This window comes from Gossypium arboreum, chromosome 8 (assembly GCF_025698485.1).
Source record: "Gossypium arboreum isolate Shixiya-1 chromosome 8, ASM2569848v2, whole genome shotgun sequence".
In the NCBI taxonomy this organism is placed as follows: domain Eukaryota; kingdom Viridiplantae; phylum Streptophyta; class Magnoliopsida; order Malvales; family Malvaceae; genus Gossypium; species Gossypium arboreum.
This window is the reverse complement of record NC_069077.1, coordinates 72,180,685-72,198,609: the sequence shown is the minus strand read 5'-3', so window position 1 is coordinate 72,198,609 and position 17,925 is coordinate 72,180,685. Positions and strand designations below refer to the sequence as shown.

The 17,925-nt window shown below is 34.2% G+C and overlaps 1 protein-coding gene across 3 annotated transcripts; it reads left to right on the top strand.

Moving 5' to 3' along the window:
* Window positions 1-1,916: 1,916 nt before the first annotated feature.
* On the top strand, window positions 1,917-17,641 carry LOC108469616 (tripeptidyl-peptidase 2-like). Of its 3 annotated transcripts, XM_053018055.1 has the most exons (34): window positions 1,917-2,669; window positions 2,754-2,832; window positions 2,942-3,015; window positions 3,478-3,587; window positions 3,705-3,785; window positions 4,300-4,386; window positions 4,468-4,610; window positions 4,893-5,043; window positions 5,135-5,257; window positions 5,582-5,665; window positions 5,773-5,960; window positions 6,076-6,250; window positions 6,375-6,496; window positions 6,579-6,658; window positions 7,162-7,220; window positions 7,701-7,855; window positions 8,102-8,280; window positions 8,405-8,517; window positions 8,585-8,755; window positions 10,160-10,288; window positions 10,435-10,535; window positions 10,633-10,750; window positions 11,079-11,158; window positions 11,518-11,590; window positions 11,744-11,829; window positions 11,925-11,976; window positions 12,055-12,186; window positions 12,348-12,419; window positions 14,168-14,260; window positions 14,889-14,984; window positions 15,271-15,369; window positions 15,603-15,695; window positions 16,301-16,513; window positions 16,883-17,641. In XM_053018055.1, exons 1-34 carry the CDS (start codon window positions 2,261-2,263, stop codon window positions 17,039-17,041), a joined length of 4,179 nt encoding a protein of 1,392 aa, XP_052874015.1. In that variant the 5' UTR covers window positions 1,917-2,260; the 3' UTR covers window positions 17,042-17,641. The 3 variants fall into 3 exon arrangements, with proteins under 3 accessions (XP_052874015.1, XP_052874017.1, XP_052874016.1); XM_053018057.1 differs by lacking the exon at window positions 2,942-3,015 and having other exon boundaries at window positions 2,618-2,669; XM_053018056.1 differs by lacking the exons at window positions 1,917-2,669; window positions 2,754-2,832; window positions 2,942-3,015 and adding an exon at window positions 3,025-3,156.
* The last annotated feature ends 284 nt before the right edge of the window (window positions 17,642-17,925 follow it).

Sequence of the window (17,925 nt, the reverse complement as noted above, 5' to 3'; positions counted from 1 at the left end):
CAATGACAAACTAATCTACTCAACATTTATCATTTTTAACCAATTCAATTCATTTGCCACTTTCCTTTCAATAAGCCATTTAACATTCATATTCAATCATGAATTCAACATCTATACATACATGTAATTAACATTAAATCTTCCAAATTTTATAATCAATCCATATCATTTACCTTTTAACTTACCATTCGATCCTTTTCTGGAGTCTATCAACTCATTCGTATTTGTTTCATCCCCTATGCTTGTTTTCAATTCATTTGCACAATAAATTAACATGCTTTCTTTATTACAATTCACATATAAACATATTTGATTCCATAGCATCATATAATTTCATTTCGGTATCATTTATCAAGCTTACAATTTATAACCCCTATTAACCTAACTCAGAATCAAACGAATAAATAGATCGACTAACCAACACACCAACGAGCACCAAAGCACATCATCGGATAAACCGAAGTGGGGAAACTGGCACATGTAATGCATACTGGCGTATGAAGCACATCCTAGCGCATGAAAAGGCTAGTTATTCTTACAACTCTTTAAGAGATAAAATTGGGTTATTAGGTTTGTCCGCTGGAGTAGTCACATTCAAGGTAATACTTCTGTTGCATTTAGCTTTGCCTTTTCAATCTTCTTTTATATTCATCTCAAATGTTTTTAGGGAGCCTATCAGCTCATAACACATATTGTGCTAATATTCTTGACCTCTTCGATAGTTCTGACTTTAATAACAAACTTTTTAGGGAGTGATCGTAGTATCTTGTGGGCTAATTTCTTGTTAGGATATTCCTCATCAAGAGCAGAAGCTCATTAGTTATGTGATAAAGTTTAACATAAAATTTAGAAATACTCTCATTATTAAACATTCATGAATATTCAAACTTGGTGATAAGCATTTGAAACTTTGATAGCTTGACTTTAAGAGTTCCCTCATAAATGGTTTCAAGGATATTCTACGCTTTACATGCTAAGATACACTTTAAATCCTTTTTGAACTTTTATGGATTTACCCCATTGGAAATATCATTCAATCTTTGAATTTAAATTCATTATTTTATCTTCTTTAAAAGTCTAAGTAGCTTTAGGCTTTAGGGTTTATAACCATCTTTTTCAATATATAGAGGCTCATATCGAGTTCGAATTTATCTTCATGCTTTCTCATCAAGTTATTTGATGAAAACCCTAATTTAAGCTTTTTTATATGCATTACTGGAACCATCCAATAATGTTGGATGTAAATTAAAACAAGCTTTTGATCGTAGCAAGTCTCGTGTTGAACTTCCTTCATTCCTTCTATTACACAACTACCAAATGCAAAATCTTACCAAATACTTTAGATGGGATGATCTGATACCGATTGACAATTCGAGTTCGGTAGTGAGATGTGGTAAGTTGTGTGGGCACACACTTTAGAGCACCAACTAATAAAGGCAAAGATAATGAAAGAACAAAAGACCAAAATTTAATGCAATTCAAACTTAACTTGCGTAAATGAGCCTTACTTAGAAACAAATCTACTATACTCTCTAATATACAATAAATCATTTAAGCCTAATCTCCTTGCAATATATTGCAACTCACATGTGTACAAATAAGTGAATTCACTCCTCAATCACTTTGCCTACTAAAGGTAGTAAATAAATCGCTCAAAGGTGAGTAAAAAAGCACATTAAAGTTCGCCTCAAAATGAAATAGAACTATACACTCGATTAATACCTTGAATCCCACATATTAGCTGCAAAGCTAGAAAATGAGATCAAGTTGCGCTAAAGAAATAAATTAACTATAGACTTTTTATCGTCCAATGAATTGATGTTCACCTTTTATCATTACCAACAAGTAAATAAGGTGATAAAAGCTTTATCAACCAAATATACCAATGATTCAAACTTTTATCACTTATATGATGTATTTAAATATTCTCAAACTCACGATAGTAAGGATGTCAACTACATTAACGTGTAATTGGCAACCTATTGAATCTAACAATCATTTTCACATGCACCGGAAATTTAGAGTTAGATGTCGTTTACTTTAGAATAGAAGGACAAAATAGGTAACTTAATCACATCTTAGCTCCCGCGCCACCCAAACCACATCCAATCATCAAAGCCCACCTGCAAATACAGACTAACCTTATCCCCCTATACAGGAGGCGCGCTATTCCATAACGGCTTTCCTCCGCCGCAACACCCACCGCAATTCCCAAAACACCCTCTCATCCCCAGTCCCATGAAACACCTGTAAACTTAGAATGCAAACCTCGATATTTAATGTTCTGACCTGGGCCAAACCCCCAGTGACATTATTAGCTCCACCATTTCACACTTTCCCTTCTCTATTAATCATTGCACCCAGAGGAAAGCTTAAATATAATAATAATTTCAAGGGAAGAACCAAAAAGGAGGGGAATTATCATCGAAGCCGAAGCGGGAGTCGCGGTGGTATATATAGAGCCATGCCTTGTTCTTCAATAGTGACTACTGATAATACTTGTGCTGATGTTGGTGGCGGGGGTGAAGAGAATGGGCGTTTTCGCAAATTTAAACTTAATCATTCCACATTCTTAGCCTCTCTGATGCCGAAGAAGGAGATTGGCGCCGATCGCTTCATTGAAGCTCATCCTTTTTACGACGGTCGCTGTGCCCTCATCGCGATCTTTGGTACTTTTTTGACATTGTTATTTAAATGGGGGGGGGGAGCAATATTTTGAATTTTTTTCATTTAATTGAACTTTTTTTTCAAAGATTCTGGTGTTGATCCGGCTGCCGCTGGTTTGCAACTAACTTCAGATGGGAAGCCAAAGATCTTAGATATTATTGACTGGTACTTACTCCTTAGCCCGCCGCACTATCTGACCGCTAAATTGGTTCTTTTCATTTTTTTTTATTTTCTCAAGTTACTTGAGAAGTCTTTGTTTATTTATTTTTTTTAGTACTGGGAGTGGAGATGTTGATACCTCAAAAGTGGTGAAGGCTGATGGAGACGGTCGAATTTGCGGGGCTTCTGGTTGTATTATTGCGCTTCTTTTCATTTTTCATTTTTCATGGTCATAGGATTTCGAATTCCTAAGTTCCTTGCCTTAAATGGTAGAAACATTGTGGGGTTTTTTCTTGTTCCTCGAGGCTTCTTCGATGTTGCCTTGAACTGGTAGCTAAAACTTTACCTGCATTAAATGATAAGTAATTGGCTATTTCTGTAATATGGTTTCGACTGATTAATTGTCTCCATTTTCGTGTAGTTCTTGGACATTTTCGTTCTTTCTATAACTTTCACTTTGTTAAGAAAATGTATGAATCTTCAAATGTATGGGGAATAGTATTTAACTTCTTGATAATGTTCTGTGTTGTTCTTTTTTGGCCCTCCTATATTTTCCATGTAGAACCATCAGCATCAACATCTATTTTAATTCTGAGTTGACTTCTATTTTCTAATCCCATCTTCTATATTTTGTTGAAAAATAAATTATAGGGGCTTCACTGGTTGTCAGTTCTTCATGGAAAAACCCTTCTGGCGAGTGGCATGTAGGCTATAAATTGGTTTATGAGCTCTTTACAAACTCTTTAACTTCACGTCTAAAGGTAAAAAATATTTTCTGTTTAATCCATTAAGAAATTTCAACTTTTGATATTGACCCCTGTTAAATGAACCAAAGGCTAACTATTTTATGGTCATTCACTTTTTTATTAACAATGCAGAAAGAAAGGAAGAAAAAATGGGATGAAAAAAACCAGGAGGAGATTGCAAAGGCTGTAATGCATCTTGACAAGTTCAAGCAGGTTGTTGAAAATTCTATTTGGTGACCTTTTATTGTATGATCATAGGCATAGATTTTCACAGTATAATTTCTTTAATAAACATAGTATAATTGTTAATTATTAATATATCTTTTGCATTTATTTGTGCATCCATTATATGAAAGTAAAACTAGTTCTTCAATTTTATTTTTGCATTGCAGTCTGACCGTGTTGTGTGTATACTACTGTTCCTTTAGCTAACAACAAAAAGATTACACGCTTGTATACTCTTGTCATTCTTTTTGGTATCAAGTGGCATGCATTTTAGCCTTCGTTTAATGTGCTTCGTGCTTTCCTTATGCATATGCTTCAAAATATGACGTTTTTTCCATGATAAAGAAAATTCTATTGGGACAAATGGAAAAGCCCCACGCTTTTTTATGGTTTCTGTGTTACTGATAGCATTCTAGCTGCTGTTAATCTGATAAAATCATACTTGTGCAGCATTCATTTTATTGATATTTCTGTGTATAATATGTTATATGTTCATTTATAGAAACATACGAAAGTGGAGGATCCAAAATTGAAAAGGGTTCGCGGTGATCTCCAGAATAGAATAGACATCTTAAGAAATCAATCTGATGTAAGTGCTAAGGATTTTATTGAATTACCTTTTTAATCTAAGTTTTTATTACTCTAAGCTTTCTACTTGTTCATGTGTTAGACCTATGATGACAAAGGACCTATTATAGATGCTGTTGTATGGCATGATGGAGAAGTATGGAGGGTTGCTCTCGATACACAGAGCCTTGAGGATGATACTAAATCTGGGAAACTGGCTGATTTTGTGCCCTTAACTAATTACAGGTCTGCATGTTTGGCATTTATATTATCACCCTGTTAACTAATCTTTCTTGGACATATATACAAAGGCAACAAAATGGTTTATTAATGACGGAAGAATGTTATTATTAATGCAGTACCACATTAAATTTGGTTTTGGATGTTTGACATGTGACATTCTATTTGAATATTGTTTCGTATTGTTAAGAACTTCTCATAACAGTAATTTTCGTCATTGGTTTTCTGCTCTGAGTTTTTGTAACAAATGTCCTGGAATTGTTAGCTAACTCTGCTGAATCCTTGCAGGATTGAACGAAAATATGGCGTTTTTAGCAAATTAGATGCTTGTACATTTGTTGTTAATGTGTATGATGAGGGAAATATCTTAAGTATTGTTACAGATAGCTCTCCTCATGGTACTCATGTTGCTGGTATTGCTGCTGCTTTCCATCCACAGGTATTGCTATTTAAGCTTAATTAATCAGTTTGTGGCATTTTCCTTTTTGAAGTTGGAATGAAATTTGTCTGACTTGCATCATGGGTGGCAGGAGCCCTTGTTAAATGGTGTTGCACCTGGAGCACAGTTAATTTCATGTAAAATTGGAGACTCGCGTTTGGGTTCGATGGAGACAGGAACTGGCTTGACACGGGCACTAATAGCTGCTGTGGAGGTGGGTCAATGTGCATTTTTTCTCCAATGATTATTAACATCTGTGTTGCTGTCATCCTTAGGCATTTATCATCTCATGTGCTTGCGTAAATATCACCTTCTTACACATATCCAGATCATGTTCATTTTAAACTCAGAACAGATGCATTTATCTTTTTGATATTTATGCATTTAGTGTCAATGGGTAACTAGCATGTTGTCTCAGGTACTGCAAATGATAACAGGTTGTCATTTTCTATGTCAGTGTATCATATCTTTGGACTTCAATATGTTGCATTTTCACAATATAACCATATGGCTTTTCTACCTCCTTTTCCTTTGACAGCATAAATGTGATCTAATCAACATGAGCTATGGAGAACCTACATTATTACCAGACTATGGACGCTTTGTCGATCTTGTTAATGAAGTAACAATTCTGGACCTTTCCCTATAGTCATAAATCTATTATGTAGGTTGCCTCCTTAATTTTCATATCTCTATATGCTAAGAGTGTCAACTTTGGGTTTAATTTAGGTGGTGAATGAACACCGCCTGATATTTGTGAGTAGTGCTGGTAATAGTGGGCCAGCATTGAGCACTGTTGGTGCTCCGGGTGGTACTTCTTCAAGCATCATAGGAGTCGGTGCTTATGTCTCTCCTGCAATGGCTGCTGGTGCTCATTCTGTAGTTGAACCTCCAGCTGAAGGGCTTGAGTACACTTGGTAAGTTCTAATTTTCAGTGTTTGGCCTTGAAACATGATCTACCAGTCTTCCACTTGTGGATCATTGTCCTTGTTTGCGTCCAACTCATTGAAAGATTGGTCACAATGGATGCAGGTCCAGCCGAGGACCTACAGCTGATGGAGACCTTGGAGTCTGTATAAGTGCTCCTGGAGGGGCTGTTGCCCCTGTTCCTACTTGGACTCTCCAAGGGAGAATGCTCATGAATGGAACATCAATGGCCTCTCCATCTGCTTGTGGGGGAATTGCATTGCTTATTAGTGCCATGAAGGTCTTCCTATGAATTTTTCAAAATTTTTTAGTTTTTTATTGTTCCTTTCCCCTCTCATTTTTCCTTCACATGTTGGTGCTATTCTGTGTGCATCTAAAGGCAGATAATTTAATGTTGCCTGCAGGCAGAGGGAATTACTGTAAGCCCATACAGTGTAAGGAAAGCTCTTGAGAATACATCTATTCCTGTAGGTGTTTTGCCAGAAGATAAACTAACCACTGGACAAGGGCTTATGCAAGTTGACAAGTAAGAAATCTGCCCCTATCCTTGGCTTCTTTTTTATATTTATTTCATATTTGAATCTCATCTTGACCCTTATGTCTGGCAGAGCATATGAATATATACAGAAGTCTCAAGATTTTCCATGTGTTTGGTATCAAATTAAGATCAATCAATCTGGAAAATCAAGTAAGTTTAGGTTGATACGCAGAAAAATACTATTCAGTGTGTTTGGTATCAAATACAGGTCAATTGATCTAGAAAATCAAGTTTAGATTGATAGGCAGACAAGTACCATCCAGTTTTCCAAGTATTTGGTAGTATTAACTTATGCCCAACAAACTTGTGTATGTTCATTGAAGATTAATGGAAAGCCTCAAGCCATTTATAAAATAAATTTAAAAAAAAAAAAAAAAAAGATAGAGAGAAGAAGATAGGGGTGCAACTTGGGTTGGGTAAATCTGAGAGCCAACCTAGCCTGAGTACTATGGATTGGGTTGGTTGGACAAAATTTCAGCACCGGTCAGACCATATTGTTCTTCACAGATCAACCATGGGTTGGTTGGGTCAGGGATTGTATCATGGGTTGCTGACCCAGCATCCTAGCCTTCATTTAAAAAGATCTATATGCTTTCATTGATTACCACATTAGGCATTGAAACTTAACTGTTCATAATCTATTTCACTTGCAGCACCTACATCAAGAGGTATCTACCTAAGAGAGTCTACTGCTTGCCAACATTCTACTGAGGTGCACTTTTAATACTTATAAATTTTAATTCATTAAAACAGTATTTTTTTTGGGTTCTTTGCTTTTCATTTATTACTATCAAGTGGATTTATTACCAACTTATGAGGTTACTTGCATGAAATTCTATCTAGTGTTCATTTTCATCAAGTAATATATATATATATTACTTTCCTCACACACTGTTCATTTCAGATTCAAAACAAAGAAACTGTTATGAAGATTACTATTTTCATGGCTATTTTCCTCTTAACTGTTTAAAATGGTATATTTTTTAGTTCTTTGCTTTCCATTTATTACTAACTTGTAAAATTACTTGCATGAAATTCAATCAAGTTTTCATTTTCGATAAGTAATATATATTACTTCCCACACTGTTCATTTAGATTCAAAATAAAGAAAGTTTTAAATACTTTCCCCTTTCACTTCATGTTTTCAGCTTATCCCTAAGTTTTACAACTGCTAAAGTTTTATGTTAAATAGTGGGCAGTGCAAATTGAACCAAAGTTTCATGAAGGTGCAAGTAAATTAGACGAATTGGTTCCCTTTGAGGAGTGTATTGAGCTACATTCTAGCGATAATGCAGTTTTGAGAGTTCCTGAGTATCTTCTCCTTACACATAATGGGCGCACCTTCAAGTTAGTTAACACTGCTGCAATATTCATATGAAAGTGCTTAATTTAATAATTATGCTTTTTGGTTATAAATTCATTTTTCTTATTTTATTCTCTCTTTTATGTTAACCTCTATTTACTAAAATATATCATTTCCAACCTTTTTTTCACTGGTAAAGTAGTTGAATTGAACTTTCTATATTTTCCAAATTAAGCTTGTGATCCTAGAAGATTATGTTTGATAGGGGAATTATTTTCTCACCTTTTCAGCATAATTGTTGATCCTATGAATCTTCGTGATGGTCTTCATTATTATGAAGTCTATGGAATTGACTGCAAAGCCCCATGGCGTGGTCCTCTTTTCAGAATCCCGATTACTATAACAAAGCCAAAGGCTGTAATGAATCGGCCACCACTAGTTTCATTCTCAAGAATGTCATTCCTTCCAGGTCTGTTTGGCACAGAATGCAATCTCATTTATGTTTTCTGCACCCTTTGTGCATTCTAGAATCTTTCAATGTTATGATTTTTCCATGATTTGATTCACCTTTTCTGATTGTCTTGTTCAAATAGGCCACATAGAACGAAGGTATATAGAGGTGCCACTTGGTGCTAGTTGGGTTGAGGCAACAATACAGACATCTGGGTTTGATACTACGAGACGATTTTTTATCGACACCATCCAGGTATAGCATGCAGTGAGAACCAATACTAGAATTGACCTAACCCTTGCTTGATGTGTGTAACATGCAGATTTGTCCACTAAGAAGGCCTATCAAGTTGGAGAGAGTCATAACATTTTCATCCCCCACAGCCAAAAGCTTCGCCTTTCCTGTTGTAGGTGGTCAAACAATGGAACTAGCAATAGCTCAGTTCTGGTCAAGTGGCATGGGAAGTCATGAGACAACCATTGTAGATTTTGAGGTTAATTTCTGTCATAATATTTGGAAACTTTATTCAATTTATAATTTTCCAACCATGATATACTTCTTTGATTAATTTTTTTTTATCAATGCTGCTTTAATTTCTTGTTTAGTGAATATTTGTTGCTCTAAAACATTTTTCGTGGCGAGATAACCATTCATGCAAAGTTGACGAACACTTCAACTTTGGTGAACTAAAAATATGAACAAGATTTAAAGAGATTGCTTGCAAGTTAAGTTAAACAAAATATATTTTCTTTCTAGAAGATTTAGTATTTATTAGTATAATATATTTGGCATCTATTAGTATAAAAATCTTTATTATTTCTTTCTATTTAGGAGTTTTTTGTTATTAGTATAAAAATACCCTGTTACATTGTTCAAAATATATGAGTGAAAAACAATAAAAACCTTAGCAGACAATTTTGTTGCTAAATTTCTTATTTCTTCTCTGCAATTCTTAGTTTTGAAATTCCAACAATTTTGTTGAAATGACACATGGATGATCTGCTTTTGCTTTTCAATTTTATTGATTTTCTGTTTCTTCTGCTGGCCTGTCTTCCCATCCCGGGGGTATGCCTATGTCAAGGAGATTTTATCTTTAATAAGTTTTGTGTTCATCTTTGACTTTTGGTAACGTTACCAAGCATGTATTTGTTAGGGTTAAATACACATTTGCCTTGTATAGTGTATCTTTTTTTTCTTCTAAGTTTGATACCTAGTGAATAAAAAATTCACAATTAAGTACGTGAACTTCACTTCCACTACATGTTTTTGACTAACACCAATAGACGAGACAGATCTGGTAAAAAGCACAATAAAATCTTTATGCGTGGCAAAAAAAAAAATCCATGATGCAATTTTGAAAAACAAATTTTTAAATTTCAGAATCTTTTTGGATTTTTTTATTTTGGAATTCAAAAGAGGAAAATAAGAAAAATAATGAGAGAGAGGGTATTAGAGAGAGAGAATGGGGAAGAGAGCCAGTGGAGGGGCTGACAGCTGATTGGCCAGTATGGGGCAAGCTGGGTCGATCTGCCTCAGACCATGCAGATTGGCTGTTAATGGCCGCAGTGGCATAAGACTCACAAATGACATGGTGTTTTACATGATTTATCAAACGTGCCACATCATAAGTCGTAACAGAATTAGCTTATGGTGGTAATTTGACTTCTGAAAGACAAGTTCCTGACTGAGAAGTTTTATTCTCTAGGTGCCAGATTGAGAAAAGCAGTATAGCATGGGCCAAGAATGTGTATTCTACCCTATTTGTTATATATTTCCGGTTGCGTGTTCTTTGGATTGTGGTTACTCAATGAAACAGATGTGGGAATACTGTTTTTAAGTCTAATTAGAACTCTTTCTTGCATTTAATAACCTGACATGTGGATTATAAATCATTTAGATTGTCTTTCATGGAATTGGAGTAAGCAGAACTGAAGTAGTCCTTGATGGAAGTGAAGCACCCATCAGAATTGAGGCTGAAGCACTATTGGCATCAGAAAAACTTGCCCCTACTGCTGTTTTAAACAAGGTAAAGCAGGCTATTATAGTCTAATGTGGGCCATGTATGGTTTCTCTTTTCTTTAGGTTACTTGTGACTTTTTCCCGCTGATGTGCTTGCTCATATTTAGTAAGTCATCTTTCTTCTAATTCTGATTCTTTATGTTAAATATGCAGATAAGAGTTCCCTACCGACCTATTGAGGCAAAACTTTGTACTCTTCCATCCAATCGTGACAAATTACCATCAGGGAAACAAATACTAGCATTAACATTAACGTGTGTTTGTTTTCAGCTGCTTATAAAAAAAGTCTTATGTATGGAATAATTTGTTTTAATGCTTGTATGTGTCTTCCTTTTCTTTTTGCTTCTATAGCTACAAGTTTAAGTTGGAAGATGGAGCAGAAGTGAAACCTCATATTCCATTGCTCAACAATCGTATATATGACACTAAATTTGAGTCCCAATTTTACATGATTTCTGACACAAACAAGGTACATTTTTCTTGCTACTTTAATCACTTAGGAAATGATCCATATAAAAAAGACTGGTTCTGGTGAATTAGCTTTGAACTAAAACAATTATGCTTTATTTCTTGTGAAGTAGAACCCATATTTTACATGTTCTGGTGAATTAGCTTTGAACTAAAACAATTATGCTTTATTTCATGTGAAGTAGAACCCATATTTTACATGTGTAGTGCTTTAGGCATTGATCAAAATACGAATTCTACCATAAATGGATTTTTAATGAGCATCTACTTTATTTTTGTGCCACAATTCTGCTGACTTATCAAAATTGCTTCACTCTCATCAATTATAGCGTGTCTATGCAATGGGTGATTGTTATCCAAAATCTTCAAAACTTATAAAGGGCGAATACACTCTGCAACTGTATTTAAGGTACACCCAAATAAGCTTTTTACTAAACATTCCATGTTTTCTAGGCTTACTTTTGCTATCTGAATGAGAAATTTTGGATGCTGGTGGGATTCTCTCCTCCCTATCCCCAAACTACAACTCATCCACAGGTCCTTTGTTGTTGTTTTATCTAATTAAAGAAGTTCCTGAATAGCATGACTTATCTTATATCTTAGAGTTCTCCTTTCTTAAGTTCCATAATTATCTTGTTTATTGAGGTTAAGGAAATATGTTTTCTCGTAGGACAGCTGTAAAGCTAGAAAACTCATTCTATCAATCTTTTCTAGTAAGCCACTTCAATCCTAGTTTACTTTCACTTACTGTGAGCTATCATGATTCAGGCATGACAATGTACAATACTTGGAAAAAATGAAGCAATTAGTTCTATTTCTGGAAAGGAATATGGAGGAAAAGGTATATTATGCATTTGTTTTGGTATTTATGTTAAAAATAGCTCTTATATTTGAAGCACTTAGTAATGCTGCTTACAAATTATGAAAGGCTTTGGCATTTTGATATTAGAGAGGGGCATACTAATAGATGTACCTGTGGTTATTTTGAAACTAGGATGTTGTTCGATTGAACTTTTTCTCTGAACCAGATGGCCCTGTGATGGGAAATGGCACCTTCAAATCATCTGTTTTGGTTCCAGGGTATGTTTAATTATAGTTCATATAGACACTCAACAACTCTATGTACAATCTTTTCTTATTTGTAAATGTAGTTGACTTGACGCATTATTTTCTAGGAAAAAAGAAGCATTTTATTTAAGTCCACCAAACCAAGATAAGCTTCCAAAGGTATTACATTTATTGATGTCTCTTTTACTTTATTAATAGCATAGAAGATGTACAGTAACACTTGGATTGTTCCTTCAGAACTCCTCACAAGGATCTATATTGCTGGGAGCAATATCACATGGGAAACTATCATATGGTCAGGAAGAGGGAAAAGATCTACGAAAGAATCCTGTATCTTATCAGATCTCTTATGTGATACCACCCAACAAGGTCGTGATATATTTGCCTTTACATATGGAGTATCTACATATTTTTATTTCAGCATGTTTGGTTTGGACTGGCCTAAATAATGCTTCTATGGTTAAAATGATGCACTGCTGATATTTACCTTCTTGTTTATTCTGCCATGGTTAATAGTATTTTATTGACAGACAGATGAAGACAAAAGAAAAGGTTCTTCGGCAGCTTGCACTAAACCTATAGCTGAGCGTTTAGAAGAAGAGGTATACGTTAAACTTGGTACCTGTGGATTTAATGGATGCAAAGTTTTATTTCATCATTGTTTTCTTGTTATGAAACTATAATAAGTTCTTATTAACCATTTTAATATAATGGATAGTTGTCAAAAACCCATATAGTCATGGTTTCTTCTAGCGTTTATTGCTTTGAATATTTATTTTATTTATTCCTTTTTCAAGATTATTACTATGAATGGCATCAATTATGAAAACTGGAACAGATTTCCTCTGGATACTTGGCTTTTCTGCAATTGAAAGTTGTCTAATATTCTTACCTGAGTGTTATGATGATTCTACTTTTGTGGTTATAGAACTATTATATTTTGTGCAACTGTCCATTGAGGTTCCAAGCATCGGGTTTGCAGATTTTCGATATTAGTTCCAATTTGCAGCAGGTTGTCTGCTGTAGAGGAAGTATGTAAATGCTGTTCGTTTCTAGATACTACAGGAAGTGAATTTTGTTCATCTATTTCTTATGTGTGAAATTTGGTAAGGCAAACAAACTACAAAAGTTGTTCCCTTAATAGCTAAAAATTTATATGACATTCATTCTGATGCTTAAGTCTGAAAATGGCTGTGCTACACCATTCTTTACAGTTTCAAACTTACTATCAATGACATAATACATCTTAACATCCTTGGAATCTGGTCACTGTTTCTGTTCGATTACTTCCATTTCTGTGGGATCCTATCACTGTATAGTAAAGTGTCTGTTGTCAATGTGTTTGATACATTAAGGGTGTCTTTGGTTTGCCGAATGTAACATTACACCTTGAAATCTTACATTCTAGAATAAGATTGTCTTGTTTAGATTCTCAACATTCTGGTTACCTCGTAATCTGATACTTCCAAATAGTGTCAAGATTCGGAATATAGGGTGTAATCGCAATACCACCCATTCTTTAGGTTATCTTAGATTACGAGCATAATATTAAATTTGGACCAATTTACCCTTTATTTTTATTATTTTAATTAGTTTCATCTTTTTTCCTTCTTCCCAAATAAAATTTAAGTCTAACTAACAACAAGAATCTCTCCTTTTTCTTTAACAGCGAAACGGTAAATTTCGTATTTCAAAACTATAATTACTACATTTACTCTAAAGATTTATTTATTAATATATTAATTATGATTATAAATATGATTTATAAATTTATTTCAACATCATATAATTACTTATTAATATATAAATTATAATAAAAACAATAATTATTATAATTTATCATAATTATATGAAAATTAAGACTAAAAAGTATTAAAGTAACTAAATTTGTTAAAATAACAAATTCTATAACAAGAATAATTTAGTAAAATGTGCTTATAGGTAATCTTATATTCTGCCAACCAATCATCAAATTCTTGCATGCCAACCAAATGAACCACACAGGATAATGTAACATACCCGCATTTCACCCTGTAATATTATATTCCCACAATCTTATTATTGAAGGTAATTTTACATTCCTTAAACCAAACACCCTTTAAGCATTTGCAATGTTGTCATGGGGGCTGGTTTCGAAGGCAACTCTAAATTGCCAACTTGTAGCAATTACCATTGGTAATAAATTGAAATGGTTGAATGGCTGAATAATAATTAAAATTGCATGTTCTATTGTTGTATCCTCTCATATCATATCTTTGCTTGGTGATAAGGCCTTATACTTTTCAATTTAAAACATCTATTTTCTTTGATGTCAACATATAGAATAATGCTTGTTCAACTCTTCAATTAGGTTCGAGATGCAAAACTAAAGGTTTTTGGAAGTCTGAAGCAAGATACTGATGAAGGTTGCTCAGAATGGAAAAAGTTAGCTCAATTGCTCAAGGTTAGAACTCTATGTTAACCCTTTTTTAGTTTAGGTATATTCTTTCCAAAGATTAGAAGAAAGGTGCATCTCTTTCTGAGGAAGCATCCTCTCTCCCTAGGCATTGTTTGAATAGTTAGTTTTCTCAAACTTTGTATCAAGCAGTCACTGGGCTAGTGTCTACCACAATCCAAGTCTAGCATATTTTCTGTTTTTTTCCTGTTGAAAATTGAGGTATACTTGTAGCAAAATCATAGATAGGAATTAGAGATGTGAAAATTTATATATAAGTTACTCCTGAAACAATGATTTCCAGCACCAAATTTTGTTAGCTCTTCAAATACAAGCTGAATATTGTTTTATAACTGTCTAAATTGTTGTCAAACATGGTGAAGAAAGTTTTGTGCCAGTGTTACACTTGCCAATTTTTCAATGTGAGAAGGTTGCTATTGTAACTTGTTGAATTCATCTGTGTTTAAGTTGGCATATAATTCCTGAAAGTAGAATCTGTTTTATATGACATCTATATCTAGATATAGATTCTTAATGCAAGAACAGATAGTGTCTTTCTTTTAGTAATTTGGAACTGCTCAATTGGCTGTAATTTGTGCTTTGTATCAATTAACATTTATTATGTGCTATCTGGCAGTCTGAATACCCTGAATACACTCCATTGCTTGTGAAGATCATGGAAAGTTTGCTCTCTCGTGACAATATTGATGACAACACCCAGCATTATGATGAGGTGAGTTTTAGGGAAAGCAGAGTTTGGTATGTAAACATTGATGCCTCTCTTATGTCTGCTTGGGAAAGTGTCTTGTTGAGGTTGCCCATTGTTTCATTGAAGTTTATGTGCTTGGCAAGACGTACTGGCTAATAATTAATTCTAGCTAGGAGTTTACAGATATAAAAGCAGAAGCTTTGAGACAAATAATCAGGGTTTTGTCTGTTCAACTTTACAATATTCCAAAACTAAAAGGGGGAAAACCTAAACTAAAAATAAATTTTCTTAATATAATTTGACCATGCAGGTTATAGATGCAGCAAATGAGGTGATTGATAGTATAGACAGAGATGAACTGGCAAAATTCTTTTCACTCAAAAGTGATCCAGAGGATGAGGAGGCTGAGGTACTACTTAGATTGCCTGTTTGCCTTTCCCCTTCCCCTTCCGTTAACCATGCTGTACAATTCCATTTAGGAATTCAGGAAAGTATATTATCAGAATTAAAGTCACTAAACATGCTACTTTCTTTTTTTAAGAAGTTTGATTCTCTTTAGTGTGTCATCCATGCTACTATCTCATCTCTTTATGTATACTCACAAGATTTTGATCTTTACTTTTATGATTTTTATTTCTTCAGAAAAATAAGAAGAAGATGGAGACTTCTCGTGATCAATTAGCACAGGCACTATACCAAAAAGGACTGGCATTGGCTGAGATTGAAACTCTAAAGGTAGTCAATGGTATACGTATCACATGGTTATGTTCTAATAACTTGTATCCTAGCTGATATTGGCTACTACCAGTAATTCGATTTCTTTAACGAGGGGAAGAGAATGCAGAGATGAGACTGAAATAATGGCATGTAAATAAAATCCATGACCACTCTCAGAAAGTTAAATCTTTGGTGTGGCTTAAGGACTTGAATATCTCTATCTTATCTCCCTCCTGCGTAGGACCATAGTCACCAACATAAGTCAAGGATTTGCTTGCTTTCTTCACATCGTGTGAACTAATGGAAACATGGATATAAAACAGCAGTCTGTGATTGTTGGATCTTCCTCTTTATTGTTTTGGGGGGCAGGTTGATATATGTAATCAAAGATTTTCTACTGTCGTAAGTCCTGCTGCACAATTCTCCTGTACATTAGTCTACAACTTTAGTGGGAATCTTTTAGTTCATTGTTTTATAGCATTCTTCGTTCTGATGTTGATTATATTCTTTTACTGTAAAATGAGATGATATCTGCTCATATACAATACTTGTAACAACAAAATCAGTAATTGTAGCTTATCATCTTCATAAGAATTAGAATTTATTTGTCTTTACTGCTATAGGGTGAGAAAGCTTCAGTCTTGGCTGCTATTGAAGGCACAAAAGACTCAGACCAAACTGGAGGCCAATCTGCTGTGGGCTCTGATGTCCAGTCAGATTTATTTGAGGAGAACTTTAAAGAACTAACGAAATGGGTAGATCTGAAATCCTCTAAATACGGCACTCTCTCCGTAATGCGTGAGAGACGATGTGGAAGACTTGGAACCGCTCTAAAGGTATTTTCTGTCAGGATAATCTAAGTGGCATAGTGTAGTTATTAACTAATTATTACTATTTGAAAAAAAAAAAAAGCACTTAGTCATTGTTATATTACTGATGGTTTATTTCACATGTCAGCCTGCATAAAAAAAATTTATGAAACATATTTGAGTGAAGAAAAGCATGATTGTCAGTCCCATTCCATAAAAACCTATGCATTTGCTAATTAGTGTGCATTGGGCTTTTGATAAGGTTTTGTTTTCACATTAATGCATTGGTTGACTGTAAATGTGGTAATTTCCCCTCTTACCGGATAGAGAATTCTTCAAATGAAAGTCTAAACAAGTGGCTTCACTTGAGCTCAATTCAATTATCGACTGTTGCAGGTAGTAAATGAGATGATTCAGGATGATGGAGAGCCTCCAAAGAAAAAACTCTATGAATTGAAGCTCTCTTTGCTTGATGAAATTGGATGGAGCCATTTATCAACATACGAAAGACAATGGATGCATGTGCGCTTCCCTCCAAGCTTGCCCCTATTTTAAGGTTGCTCAAAGCCTGGTTAGTTGCCAGTTCCAGTTTGATATAAAAAAAAAAAAATGAACACAGAGGATAAATTTTTTGTTGTGACAAAATAGTTTGTAATGATAAAATGCAATTCTCTGCTTATCAAAATCTGGTTTATGGGGACTGCCCCTACACTGTATAGCTACCCTCACACACCATGACCAGCATGGGGCACTCTATTGTCCTTTTACCCAAGATGATGGATATGAGGTGGTCGGTGGCAGATGGGAAAACTCAAGTTTGGATGAGGATTTGAAATTTGATGTAGTTTGGGGGTAAATTAAGGGGTTGCCTAAATGTGATAAAGAAAGTGGAAGTCTGTAGTTGGGGGATTGGACATTGGCCTAACAGGTTTCAACACTCTAAAAGAAGTAACCTGTTGATGGTGTTTGAATCAATCACAACATCTGTGTCTGGTGTTTGAAAGGATCATGATCTTGTGAATTTGTTTATTTAAGTTCCATTTTTTATATTTATGTGGGTCCTTAATTTTCCTTTTTTTTTTTTTTACAAATGTAAAAAAAAGTTATATCATCATCGTCAAAATAAGTAAATTTATTATTTTATTTAAACTTAAATTAATTAATTGTAAAGAATAGAGATGATGTGTTGGTTGAGTCTTGAACTTGGTTGATATTGGTATTGTTGTTAGTATAGGAAGACATGAATTGAGTATGTTCAATTGTGTTTTATCATTTTATTTAAGAGTTAGGAGTTAGTGAGAGATTATGGATAATTTTAAATATTATATCATATTAACTTACTTCAAAATTAATCATTTTTAATTTATTTATTTAAATTTCAAATTAATAAGAATGTTAAAAATTTTAATTAATTTAATTGAAATATAGTTGTTAACCTA